General features: G+C 42.2%; 1 protein-coding gene across 11 annotated transcripts in view; it reads right to left on the bottom strand.

The window, feature by feature from the left end:
* Nucleotides 1–14,631, bottom strand: part of PRKCA (protein kinase C alpha) — a 306,310-nt gene that overhangs the window by 76,800 nt on the left and 214,879 nt on the right. For all 11 annotated transcript variants that reach the window (XM_053298397.1, XM_053298399.1, XM_053298401.1 and 8 more), the window contains 3 exons: nucleotides 4,082–4,238; nucleotides 3,845–3,979; nucleotides 2,837–2,933 (listed from right to left, as the gene is read on the bottom strand). In XM_053298397.1, coding sequence (XP_053154372.1) covers nucleotides 2,837–2,933; nucleotides 3,845–3,979; nucleotides 4,082–4,238 — 389 coding nt within the window. The remainder of the gene's footprint in view (nucleotides 1–2,836; nucleotides 2,934–3,844; nucleotides 3,980–4,081; nucleotides 4,239–14,631) is intronic.

The following is a 14,631-nucleotide window of genomic DNA, read 5'->3' as shown; positions in this document are numbered from 1 at the left end:
TGAAAAAGCAGATTTTACTCATGCTCCCAAGAATCTTGACAAGTTGCAGTCTATTCACTTTATTAGAGCCACTAAGAACTCCCACCCATGCAGCCTTGTTTTTGGTCTGCTAAACCCCTTTGGCTAGGCTCTGCTTTGTGGGCATGGGATGAAGAAAAAGAACCCATGAACTAAACGGCAGATATATAGATATTCTTAGATCCTGAGGCAAAAATTGTTATGCATTTTTTGGCCCTCCAAAATAAACAAATTCAAAATGTACTTAGATTGTCACATGGACAGGAAATAAGTTGCGGTCCATAATTCAACATGTTCTATACCAGTTGTATTCTTTTTTCTAAGAAGTTGACAATGGTTTAAAGTTCTCTTTTGGCTTCTGCTCTCTCATCTGGAATAAAGCATTTGTGCCTATATCCCAGTACTTTTGAAAAGGTTATTTGGCTGACCTAGAAATACATAATCAATTTGTGGAAAGAGGTGTTACAAATAGCCCCTCCACCCACCCATGTTGCACAGCAGCTTGGGGTTCCATATCCAGGGATTCCATATCCAGTGGGATACAAGATTCAGCAACATGGCAAAAGGCTTTGCACTTCCAGAGTGCCCTCCTGACAACATGCAGTTGATATCCAAAGAACTGGCAGTGGTGATTATATGACCAGAAGGGGAAGGGGAAGGCTCAGTTTTGTAGATCTGATCAATTTTCACTAATAAAATCTCAGTAATCTCTTAGGCCAATAGCCTAAAAACAACAGTATCATTCTCATTATTCACTCTGAGTAATTAAACTATAAAACATGGTAAGTCTTAAGTGAATCTGAACCAGACAACCCAATCATAAAATAGGGAGATATATTGCAACTTAATATCACTTATAAATTACGTAGACAGGGAGAATACACCAAGTTCTAAACATTTAGCAAAATTAAAATTGATTTAAGGTTAAGCTTTCATAAATTTTTACTGTGCATGTGCAATGGGCCCTGCAGGCCACACAGGGGTCCACTGCGCATGCGTGGCAGCCTCTAAAATAGCCACTGCGATGGGAGCAAGGCCCGTAAAGGGCCAAAGATTGCCTGAACCAGGTGCTTTTATACATAAGGAAGCCTGGCGGTGGGAGGGGAAACATCCATGGACACCCCCCCCTCCGTGGCCTCAGAGAAGCCCCCGAGGGGGTAAATACAAAAAAATTGAATTAAATTTTTAAAAATTTAAAAATATTTGCACCCCCATCCCCCGAGCCAATGAAAACTGAACCAGACCGGCTCCTTTTGTGCACACCCCTAAACAGCAGTGTTCTTCTTTGGTTATTAAGGACATGAGCTCCCTGCGCCACTACTCCAAAGTACTCTGGTGCAAACATTTTCTTTTAAGGTCCAGAACAGGTTCAATGGCTGTGCTAGTAGCCAAAGTCTACAGTTCGGGTGCTCAAGATTCATTTACTTTTTTGTACAGGGTTTACCTTCACTCCACTCAGATTAATTTGATTTTGGAAAGGTGAGTCAAAAACTGGCTTGTTAGAGGAGCTAGAATGCTCTTTGAGTCCTAGAATGATAGTTCATGATGTTGTAGCTGGCATTTCAGAAAAAGAAAGAGATACAGGCTGGTCAAGAACACTGCCCGTAAAGTAAGGAATGTGGGTGTACCCCATTGTGTGATTTCATCATTTTACCCTGTCCAAAAAGTAAACATTTTCTGCAGCAGGAAAAGAAATGTGCAGATGAATAAAATAAAATATTATGATAGAGCAATACAGCACCTTATAAAAGAAAAATGTTCTAAAAATAAATTACCGGTAGGGCCAAATCTTAAAATGTACCTGTAGACACAATGCAGATTTCCACAATGTTGTCAGCCATATAAAAGAAGGCATCATTACTACTCTCCTCAAGAAATATTTTCTAAATTCTCCTGTTAACTCTTTCATTCCCATCTCAGTATCTAACCTCTCTAGCCCTCATAGTCCCTTGAACCACCCTTTCCTTCCCTCACCCATTCGCCTCTAATTATCCCTAAAACGCGAATGCTTTCTCCAGTCCTTTCTCAACATTTCTTCCTTCTTTCAATTTTTGTTCCACTCCTCTCCTCTGAATACGCACTGTTCTTCCTCTCATCACTCTACCAGATCTTTCTTCTGATCCTCTCTCTCCATCTCTTGCCTTGATTTCCCATAAGAAGTGACATAAAGTTTACAGAGTTTAAAACAAAACAAAACTGTATGCCACTCCCAGAGTTTCCTGTCAAGATGAGTGAAGTTTAAACAAAGAGCAAAGTAGATGAGGATGAAACTCAAATGGTGAATCTTAATTCGAAAGAGAACTATGCAGCAGCAATCCAGATGCTAAAATGTGGTAGTCCATCGGCTATATTGACTCATCCTGCATGAGATAGGAGAAATGCAGTAGCATGATAGCAACTGCATACTGGCAAGGACAAACTGTAGTTTCAAGTAGAGACAAAAGATGCTTTTTTAATTAGTTTTGTGATAACATAGTCTATTAGAAAACCATTCCAAGAAGAGAGGATAAAACCCTCAAACACAGCAACAAAAGCCAGAGCCACTTCACTATGGCTCTGGCAGCTAGATACAGCAACTTTTCTTCTTTAACTGTTTGGCAGCTCAGTCCCACGCCCCATGGGGAATGTGGCTTCATGTCCCTAGCATCATGACAAAAACTGCATTCAAGGGATTACTGAAGATCCACAAAGACACACAACAAGTTGCATGGTAAACCAGGGATAGGAAGCCACTCCTATTTGTCACAGCTCATATAGCAACAGCACAGAATTGTGCTATGTGTTTTACTCACTCCATATTCTGAGCGGGCATTCTCACCTCAAACTTCTGCCTCATTTCTGTGTTTCCCTCTTCGTCAGCTTCTGGTATAGGAACACTGTAATACTCTCCTTCTTCCTCATTAAGTAACTTATACCTGTAGAATATAAACAAATATTATGCACTTAAGAGGCTTGATTTAGCATCTGTTCCTTAATCTTTGTAGAGTTTGTCAAAGCAGCAAACCCCTTTTCAGGTGCACAGCTGAGACAATTCTGTGACAGGGAAATTGCATTGCATATTTACTAAGCAAAAGATGCTACTGAGTTCAGTAGGACTACCTCCCTTGAAATTATGCTTTGCAGCCTTAGGCCAAGGGAAAGAGCTTAAACAAGAATAAACTGTAAGTTCATAGACCATATATGAAGCTGCTTCAGCCATTCTAGGTCAGGAAAGAGTAATGATTGATGCATGCCAAGTCTTCTCATGCTCCAGATCTTGACAAAGAGTGAGAAGCACATTCTTCAGATATGGGCACAGCACCAGTTATGTCACAGCACTTTAAAAAAGAGAAATGTTTGACTCTTTGTGATGTTTGTTTTTGTTAGCTATAGAGGCTGTTCTCATGAGCAGCCAAGCCCAGGCTTAGGAGCCGCTGGGATCTGCACAGATCTCGGTGGTGCTGCAGCCCAAACCCAGTGCCAAAGCCCGGCTCTTAGCAGCTCTCTTGCAGCTCACACTGAGCACCTAGAGTGTCCATCCCTTGGGGGAATCCCTCAGTGCACTGTGCTTAGTGCACTGTGGGACACCAGAGGCCAAGATAATGGGTCCTCCTGGCCTCAGAGCTATCCACACTGCACGAAGCAGTGCTGATCTATTTAAGAATGCTCATCTGGGGAGAAGGCAAGGTTTGCAAAGCCTTCCCCCTGCCTAATGATTGGGGTTTTCAAAACAACTTATTCTCTGAAAATCTAGCTGTTTTAAATGTTTTAATGGGGTTTATTGCTGATCATGTTACTATTAGTGGTGTATTGGTAAACTGTGCTAGTTTATCAAGGAGTTCCTTACCATCCACATGCTGGCATTTTCATGAGCTCTGACACCCCAAAAGAAAGGGAGCCCATGAAATCATTCCTAGTTGTTCTATCCCAATCCCAGACTTCCACAGATAATCTTCTGTCTTTGTCTGTATGTTTTAATTTACTACAGAGAAGAAAAGAAGCACAGTTGTCAGTCTGATACATTTACAGAAACATAATGCAATATATGCAATTAAAAAGGTTTAGATGGGGGAAATCAACTTACAATGTAAATGACTCATTCCAATGTGGATTAAGCGTGGAACGGATGGTTTTTGTTTTTTGTTTGCTTTCATTCTTAGGATCTGGAATAAGTTTCAGCTTCACGTAAGGATCTGAAAGTCCATTTGGATCCATAGGGATTAGGTTTTTTGCATCTCGTACTGTAAGTATATAAAACAGTAATCTTGATTATACATACATTCAGAAAAATGGTATATGCTGTGTGTATGGAACTATAAGTATAAGTACTAAGAGCCAAAGCTCCACTTTTCTCCCCATAATAAGCACAGGCTTATTACAGATGTACAGCTTCTATGGGAGAGGCAGGAAAAAAAGAGAAGGTGGGTAAGTACAGTCATGTGAAATTCCTTCACACTTCCATTGAATACACAGCTCAGACTCTCTCCTCCACAATATGAATTTTCTCTTGCTTCTGCTTTTATTTAGATTTTAGAGGTTGTGGGCAGGGTGTTGCCATTGCTAGTTTTATGCCTGTACAGCACCTTGTTATTATCAAATATATCTCTGCCCTTCTGTTTCCCCCCTAAAATACTAAATTAACAGAAGAGAAACACTCCTACAGGCCAGCATGGGGTAGTGGAAAGCCCTGAAGAAATCTATGGATACTGGCATTAATCTGATGCAAGAAAAGCCACTCCACTCCTACATCTTTTCACTGCAATTGCCCATGCATTTAAATCGGAAGCAAGAAAAGTAGGTCAAAGCTTGACAACAACAGAGCAGCTGAACCTATCCCTGGCTATAGTTACAGGGAAATAACTGGAGCAAGAGTCAGAGTAATGATCCCATATGGGACAAGTGAGGCAGAGCTCGACATCTTAACTTGATGAAGAACTAAATGCTGGGGTTGGGGAATCATTGCTACGGCTTTTGTCCAGCTCTGATGTTTCCTTAACATTGGAGCAGGAGAACCTCCCAGTTCAAATGTAAGGGAATTAGCTTCCCACCTTTGTGCCAGAGATAGGAATGTAGCACAAATGCCTTGTTCTTCTGCCATCGTGCAACAGTTTGGGTGCCTAGATCTTATACATTTCTTGGACAATGGAGAGTCAGGCAGATATCTTTTTCAGAGATCACAGAACAGGTCAGATCTACAATGTTTCTGTCTTAATGGTCCAAGAATCATTTATATACTGAAGTACTGTAATGCAACATAAGGTATGTGGGTTGGTTGGAGGTGGGATTATTTGCTTGTTTATTAAAACAGACAACAGCAGTAATGCATAAATTTATTGTGCCTGCAAATTTTAAATGTTTCCCCCCCAATATTCAATTTCTGATTCACAAGAATAATCACATTATGTACAGACACATTGTAATAGATAAAAATGCATTCTGAATAATGGTATCACACAAACCTATGAGCACATGTCCACAGAGCATGTCATCAAAGCAAACTGATGTCAACTGAACAAAGAGGCACCTTTTAAATTGGTGATTCTCTTATATTTGGCAGGGGGAGAGCAACTGTCACTATCCAACCCCAAAACAGCATCTGCCCGATGGCTGTTCCTGTTGTCTACCTTATAGATAGATCCCTTTAGATTGTGAGCTGTTTGGGACAGGGAACCATCTTAACTATCTGTCTAAACTAGAGATGTGCATGAACTGGTTCAACACTCATTTATGAGTGCTGAACCAGTCTGGAAGTCTGGCGTTTGAGCTGGTTTGGAGGCAGGGGGATACTTTAAGGGGCAGGGAGGGTGCCCTTACCTGCCTGCCGCTATCCCCCCACCGGTGCTCTCCTCAAAACCACTGATGTGGGGCTGCAGCATACCTCTTTGCAGCTTGGTCAGCGTTGTACTGGAAGTGGCTGATGCTGCAAGGGGTTTTGCTGCAGCCCCATGCCAGTGGTTTTGGGAAGATCACCAGTGGGGGGAAAGCGGTGGGGCAGGTAAGGGGCAAGGCACCCTTCCTGTGGACTGAGAAAGAAGCATTCTATTGCTGGAGATAGACACTGCACATAGTATGGCCTAGGATGGTAAGACTGTATAACTTCGAAACCTGTGTGTCAGGATTTGATTGGTTCTTTTACTTGAAACCTGTGTGTCAGAACTTGATTGGTCTTTTTGGGCTGAATGTTGACGCCCAGCTACTTGTTTACTCCTGTGTATAAAAGCTTATGAGGAATGAGGAGGGGGCGACTCTCTGGCGAAGCCGTGAGGCACAGAGAGCCCGCCACCAGCGCTGGTCAAGAATAAATGGTGTTTTGCTTCCTTCAATTATCCTTGTCTGCTGGTTTATGGGTCTGGGGTCCTACTCCAGGTAACATTCCTGCCCCTTACATTAACTCCCCCCCCCCCCGAAATGCATGAACCACTTCGTGCACATCCCTAGTCTAAACTGCTCTGAGTACTTTTGTTGAAAAGTGGTATACAGGAAACCCTCATTATCTGTGGTTTCGTGGATCGTGGTCACCATGGATGGGTCTTAAGAGACATAGTTTCTTTATCTACAGCATAAAATATAGGGTTTTTTTAACCTATCTGCAGTTCCTGAGTGGCTGGAAATGACTTCTGATGTCATTTCTGGCCACCATTTTGAAGTGCTGAGCCTTTTGGGGGGGGACTTTAAAAAAACAAAACAAAAACAAACAGATTGTAAACAGGAAAAAGAGGATTGGTGGGGGGAGGCTTTCTTGGAGACCTGGAGAACAAGGTACCCGTATTTCTGCCCCCTTCCTACTTTTTAGTGCTTTTTTTAAAGCTCAAGGAATTCCATAGACTCAAGGTCTCGTTATTCATGGTTTCATTATCCATGGAAATTGGCAGGAATGGAACCCCCATGAATAATGGCCACCTGTATAAGTAGTAGTAGTAGTAGTAGTAGTAGTATCAGAAGCAGATTTGAATATTATAGCTAACATGTAATTGCTATGCTCATCCATATTTTAAGTCTACTTGCAGAACTTATCTGTTATCTATGATGTGACAACAATGAAAAATCTAAGACTATTTTTAAAACACCCCTAGACAATGCTGAGAATCTTGCTACATTATGTGCTTGTAGCACAATATATGTGAAATTATTACCTATGATAAATAGCCCTACTACCTGCCTGTTCTTTCTGAAACACTTGAGTACTCAATCAGTGTTAGCTTTTTAAAAGCCTGTAGAACAGCATGCCTCACTCCACATCATTCTCTGTACAGCCAGCCTCATCACATCAAGGGCCTTTCACTGGACAATATTTTATTTTAAAAGTTTCCTTGCTGGCTCTTGTATTCTGCTAAGCATAACAAGAACCAGAGTGCCGACCTCCCCAAACAGCTATCTGAGTGCAGCAATGCCACTCAGTCCCTAACCCAGGTACATTTCACAGGAACAGAATATCATATTACTAGCACTGGATTGGTGCTCCTTATTCACCTGGTCAGAAACTGAATGAGTTCAAATTAAAAAGCGTTTTGCTGGTAATATAATAAATGTGCATGCTAGTATTTGCTGAGTGCTGTTTCCGGTTCTCAAGAATAACAGTTGGCAACTGAAGAAAAAGGTATGTTTGGTCAGTGCCAATTTGTCTTCTCAGCGCGCTCTCTCGCTCTCTCTCATTCTCTCTCACACACACAGTTTTTCTGTGGGACATTATAAAAACTGAATATGCAGTGGAAAATTTTACTTTAGAAATATTATTATGCCTAGCTTTGTATTCCTGAAGTTAATCCCATCTGTTTTCAGTACAGAACATTCAGTTTACATTCATTTGAAAGAGAACACAAAAGTACTGCTAATTTCATCAGAATTCTAATAAAGTTAAAAACTGATGAAGTTTTTGAAGCTGCCAGAAACAGCATTATTTCATCCCAATCCAATAACTCTGAGCACAGGGTATTATTTATGGTTTAAACTACTTGGGTGAAGTTAAAATCAATTTACCGACTCTTGCACAAACAGCCAAAAATGAAGCATAAGGTGTCTGGTTTTTGTTCCAGCAAAGATCTGTCTCATGTACTTTTTAAAGTTATACTGCAAGTGCATTCAAGAGAAAGGCCCTCAACTTAATATAAACAGTGTCCTTTATTAAAATAAAGTGTTACTAACACTGCATACATACAGAACCCATACAGAGCCTGCAGTTCTCCCTGCTTTCAGTTAAGCAGCTGCATAAGAACTGCGACAGGGCAGACATTTCGCTCTGTTCTTCTTTCCCACACATAAAAGGATTCCTCCCTCTGGCTTCCCCTCAGTTCCTGTTCTGCCTCCATACTCTGCCTGCTTGCTACCGCTGTTTCTTCCTCTGCAACAACATATATAGTTACAATTGTGGAAGACTGTGGCCAACATCCTAACATTATGGTTGTGCAAGGCTACCTAACAATATGCTTGTGCAACTATTATGTGCTAAATCATAGATATTTTTTTTGGTAACAGTGCCATTATGCTGTTAAATGCTGTTGCATTTAAGCACTCTTGTGCAAGAGTACCCTGCAAAACATATGAGGCATGCCGCACCGTGTGCACCTTGTTATGCGAGCACAGCATTAGTCTGGAATGCAAGCTGCAGAAATAGTGCAACATCCTTGAACAAGCACAGCATTGAGATGTTGGCCAGTATCTCTAGACTTCAAACTGTAGTACCTTGCTCTACTTTAAAATGTTAGTTTGCTGATAAAGCTGTTGTTTTCTTCAGTCTATGTAAAAACTTAAGAAGAGGATTGCTGGATCAGGCCCAAGGCCTATCTAATCCAGCATCCTGTTTCCCATTGTGGTCCACCAAATGCCTCTGGGAAGCCCAACTATCAGGGGATGAAGGCATGCTCCCTTGCCTATTGTTGCTTCCCTGCAATTGGGTTTCACAGGCACACTACCTCTGAACTCGGAGGTAGCCTATAGTCATAAACACCAGTAGCTGTTGATAGACTTTTCCTCCAGGCTCTACACAGGACAGAGGATGGGATAACAAAGAGATTCAACCAGAGTTACTGGACTGAGGTGGCAGTCAAACCATGTTAACCAAGTTATCTTCTAGTCAGTGAAACTAGAAATGGTAAAAAGTCCACACTGAGGGATATTTATTATCTGTAAAACTCAGTATCCTACTCTTCTGCCAAGGCTCGCAGAGAAACTTATACAATACAAAAAGCACAGGTTGCAGACCACAGATAAAACAGTGGTGTTAAAACAAATTAAGACTAAACAATACAAAAAGCCTAAGCAAATAAAAAGGCCTTCACCTGGTATTGAGGCAAAACAAGCAACCAAATGGACACCAGGCAAGCCTCCCTGGGGAAGGAGTTCCAGAACTTCTTCCTCCCTGGGGAAGGAGTTCCAGAGGAGTTCCAGAGCCTATGAAAATGCCTGGTGGCTACCTAACGTAACAAATTAGAGTTCAGCAATGACAATCACCCAATTCCTAATCCTACCAAGAGACTTCAAGAGACTTCAAGGTCTTCAGATAGATACACAAATTGCTAGAGGAGCTGCATTTGCAAAGGCCAAACCCCAAATCTATTCCAATTGTTAAAAATTCCATTCAAATATGATAATGTTTTTCAGCTCAGTTTCCATTATTAGAAAACTAGTAACAACAGAGACAAATAGATGGAGAAAGATTATTCTGCCTATAAGTCCCACCCATGGAGGCAAAATAGTCTTTGAACACTGGCAGGACTGGATATTTTGGGCACCGGCCCAGGGTCAAGATAACATGCATGGCTGACTCCTGAGATCCCCCAGATGCACAAGGATGGTGCCAGGAGGAAGCAGTGTGAAGTTGTGTCACCACTGTTGTCTTAACCCAGTACCATTCTCATCCATACAAGCAGTTTGGAAGAGAACCTGCTGCCTTTGCTGTGTTAACTGCTAAGGCAAGTGGGGGAGCCTGCTAGTGCTAGCCCATCCACAGTAAGAGAGGATGACAAGTGGGCCTGCCTGAGCAGGTGCTGCCAGCACTAGAGTCTCAGTTGCTCGTGACCCCACCTGCCAAGGTAAACCCCTCTGCAGGCATCCCCAGGGAGTCACACGTTCAAGGGCCGCCACTGACCTGGAGCCAGCCACTTATATGCTAGACAGATGTGGTCTAACGTTTTGAAAACTTTAAACTATGGACACAAAGGCAGAAACAGCTCAGTGGTAATCAAAACTCAGAATGCCTCCCAAATCCATCTTCTGAGAACATGATCCATTTTCCCCTTCTGAAAATAAAAGCAAGACTGTAGCAGGAGCTACAGCTGTACACTGACGCTTTTGTCTATTAGAAACAACAAACAATGAAAAGCAAAGGGCTAAACATTTCTAGCCATGTCACAGAAACAGACAGTGAACTGCATAATTGTCGAATAAAAGGTCAACAGAGCAACCTTTTGTTCTACAGTATGAAAAGTAGCACTAAAAATCCCTTGTCACATAACAAGTATTCAGAACAAGTGTAAGTTTGTTCTGAATACTCTTATTATTTTACATGACATGTTTTGTAAACTTTGAAAATGAATAAGAGGTCAGTTCATTTTAAATCTATATGGAGACAAGGAGAAGTGAACAGTTGACAGCACAGTTGCTTGCTGCCTAATACTTTAGGCATTACAGAGAGAAAAATACAGTTTGACCTGATATCTATCTATCTATCTATTAAACTTCTATACCGCCCAAACTTTCATCTCTGGGTGGTTAACATAAAAACAATTAAAACACATATAAAAGTTAAAACAATGCAACAATTTAAAAACAGCCATAAAATTAAAAACAGACCATTTTTAAAAGCCAGGAAAGCTTGGGTGAAAAGATGGGTTTTCAGGTGGTTTTTGAAAATTGCCAGAGATGGGGAGGATCGTATCTCAGCAGGGAGCGCATTCCACAATCTCGGGGCAGCAACTGAGAAGGCCCATCTCTGTGTAGCCACCAGACAAGTTGGTGGCAACTGGAAACAGACCTCCTCAGATGACCTCAGTGGGCGGTGTGGGTCATGGTGAAGAAGATGCTCTCTTAAATAACCAGGGCCTAAGCCATTTAGGGCTTTATAAGTTACAAATAGCACTTTGTATTTTGCCTGGAAACCTGCTGGCAAACCTACTGATATTAAATACAGTAAGTACACATTCCTTTTCAGCACCCAAATGAGCAATTAAATTCACATGAAAAAGGAAGGGACCGAATGACAATCCTGGGGGGGAAAACACCCATATAATTAAAAAGGTAGATTGGAACAGTGGCATTTATTGTTGAACTGGAGCACAGAGGGAATGTTTTTTGATGGTTTAGGCACACATAAATGCTTCAGTCTTAATGAAAACATACAGTATAGTTAAATGACAATGCTACAGTTTATTAACATTTTTAATCATTACAATGACAGATCATGATCTAAAGGGCCGCATGCATTGATTGGCCTAAATACAACTGAGGCTTGTGATGCTCCTCCTTGAGTAACTTTCAACTTCAAAAAACCAACACCTGAAGTTTGGGAGATCCTCTGGAGGGGCATTTGATGTAGCACAAGAGGCTGCAAACAGGCAAACCAGTGTTTCCAGATGTATGCATTCACCTCTTTCAATCTGTCATTTGCTCTTACAGAGTATCCCCTATCTTTAAGAAGCTTTGTAAAGCTGGCATCTTGCGTGCACACACACACACCACCAATCCACCATGGTCTTATATACAGACTGTTCTCAATGGGATTGCAAATTATCTGAAAGAGGAGGTTTGTAGTCTGAGTGTGCTGTAAAGCTCATGGATGACCAGGTAGCTGCTGCGCGCAGGAGTTTCTTTGTACAGCTGCGGTTTGTGGGCCAGCTGTAGGGGTTAGCACAAAACCAGTTTGCCCAGTTCGGTTTGAGTCTGGATCGGACTTGAACCGGACTGGACATGTTTGGTTTTGTGCACCCCTGAACACCTCCCCAGTTTGGCTTGAATTTGAGCCTGTCTGGGGCTTGAAATGTTAAAAAAAAAATTAAATTCACTGGTCTTTTCTGGGCCCTTCTCATTCAAGCAGACACTCACCCTGCCCTGACTTGACTGACTTAAGGATTTTTGCTACTGCTGTATTTTTGCAGATACTGCATGTTATTTTAACCTGTTTGTTTGTTGTAATTGATTTAATCTTTTAATTGCATGCCATTTGATCACACTGTTCAAAAGTTGCATAAAAACCTAGATAGATAGATAGATAGATAGATAGATAGATAGATAGATAGATAGATAGATAGATAGGAAAGGGAACCTCAATCATCCCGGTTTGTACGTGGAACAGTACACATGACCTTTGGCTCATGGTCTAATAACTGAAAATCTAATATAACACAATATAGTATAATATAATAATCATAAAATTTCAGCATTATCGCTTAATTTGTTATTATAATTGATATTATAATATTTACATGTTCCTAAAACATGAATCAGCAAGTTATATGTTATGCCTCCCTGGGCACAGTTAGAAGCAGTATTACAGTGAAGGATAGTGATTCAGTGAAGGTAGATCAGTATTGCTAATATAATGGTTTAGTACAATAAATGATGATCCCTTGTACAGTGCTTTAGATAGACCATTTAAGCAACCCATCACAATTAGTGGATATTAAGGTTTTGTACAGATACGAAAAAGTTTAGGGGAAAGACAAGACTGGATATTGTTTGCAATAAGATAATGGAAATACAGGTAACCTCATTATCTGCAGGGGTTTCATTCTCGGCTGAAACCATGGATAGCAAAACTGTGGATAATGAGGCACTGAGGCAATGGGATTTGGGGGTTAGATTCCTTGAGGCTCAAAAAATGGCTTAAAACTGAAGAAATAAGAGACAGCAAGTGTCATACTGTCCTCTGCAGGTCTCCAGCTGTCCACCAATGCCCCCTCCCCAAGCCTCAATTCTGCCATTTCCCCATGAAAAATGGCAGGGAAATTTTATTTTTCAATCAAAAGGGCCACAAAATGGTGGTGGGAAATGACCACAGAGGTAATTTCCAGCCACTCGTCTGTGTCTGACTTCTTATCCTGGACATTGGGTGGTTCATCAGGTAGATCTGGGTTTAGCAGTCTCTGGGGTGACAAGTCAGGGGGCTGCTGCCTAGGTCTGGTCCTTTTTGCCTTGGATCCAAGGGGAGGTGGGGAAGAACCTGGGTCTGATCAGCTAGAGGAGTGGCGTGGCTGAGCTTTGGCCTGTTTAGACCTTTTAGTAGCACACCCCCTAGTGGTGCTCTTTTTGGACTTACCAGGGTGAGGCCCTGCTGGTGGCTGATTCCCACCCTCAGAATTGGCAGTCACAGGAGCAGTCGGCTTTTTGGCAAGCTCCTCTGCCACAATTTTTCGAAGGAGTGTCACAAGTGCTTGGGAATTTCCTCCTCCTATTGATCTTCTCCTGCACTGGCCTGGCCACAGGAGCTGGCCCCGCCTGCACTCACCCAGGGCATTTGCAGGGCCTTGGAGGAACTGGAGGTAGATGCGGTGGGGGTCTTTGGCTGATGCACCAGGAAAGAGACAGCCACAGATGCCCCCTCCACTTCCACACCCTCCATTAAGTATGGCCACTTCTTTACGTGCTTTCCCTTGGTGGCTGCCTTATGGAGGAAGTGTGACCCCGTCTGGGTTTCCTTTGCTGTCACAGCTGTAGCTGAGATGGCAGTGGTGTCCTCTGAGAGAGAAGGAGGCAACTCTCTCTCCTCAATGCCTGCCCACACAGCCATGATGGAACACTGCACAGGCACAATCAGGCCTAAAAGCGGGGGAGGGGCACGAACAGCAGCACTAACCATCTCCCTTTCCCCATTGACTCACGGCTGGGATCCTGAGAGAAAACCAAAGTGGGGGAGGAGATGACCAAATATCTACCTAAAAGGGCAACAACAAGGCCTAGTTGCACCAAGCTGACTGACAAAGGCTCCGAGCGAGACAGGGTGAAGAATGGAGCTCAAGGGGGTTGATCCTCCAAGGGGACTCCATGAGCTCAAATTTGATTGGCCCTTTCTCCAGGCAGGTGGGAGGATCAACCCATCAGTCAGAGGAGACACTCCCTCACTGAGGAAGAATACCATATATGATTTTTTTTCCTAAAGGAACAATCCTCAGAGGATCCAGAGGCCTACAGAAGAAGGTCCCTGCCTAGAGAGCTCCTGTGAGCTGGTTGTTTGCTAAGCCTATATTTATTACTTTCAGACTTCAAGTAGAGGGAACGGCAACATCAGAATGGGTCTCAACACTACAGCCAAGAAGGAACTCTCAAACAAGCCAACAACACCATCACACCTCAGTTTGGAAGTCATGGGTCTGAGCAACTCTCTGTAACTCTTTTTATTTTGCAAATTCTGTTGTTTGTGTTAAGAAATATAAACTTTAAAATGCAAATTTATCATTTAATTGTTGCAATTGTGACCATTTAAATGGAAAGAGGAAAAGAAATCACACAAAGCAGAATTACACTGCCAATTGTAAAATAACCCATACATTGTGTAAAGAAAGTATTATACATACATACACATTTCTACTAAAATCAGGAGTGATGGGTGAGGGTGGGGTGGGAGGGGACAGGGGGTGAGGCAAGCAGGCATGCACAGATTTGGTCACAGCTACATTTGCTCACCCTCCCCTGCCCCCACCATGG

The sequence above is a fragment of the Hemicordylus capensis genome, chromosome 2, assembly GCF_027244095.1.
Source record: "Hemicordylus capensis ecotype Gifberg chromosome 2, rHemCap1.1.pri, whole genome shotgun sequence".
Taxonomy (NCBI): Eukaryota; Metazoa; Chordata; class Lepidosauria; order Squamata; family Cordylidae; genus Hemicordylus; species Hemicordylus capensis.
The sequence above is the reverse complement of the archived record's forward strand: the minus strand, read 5'-3'. Positions and strand labels throughout refer to the sequence as shown.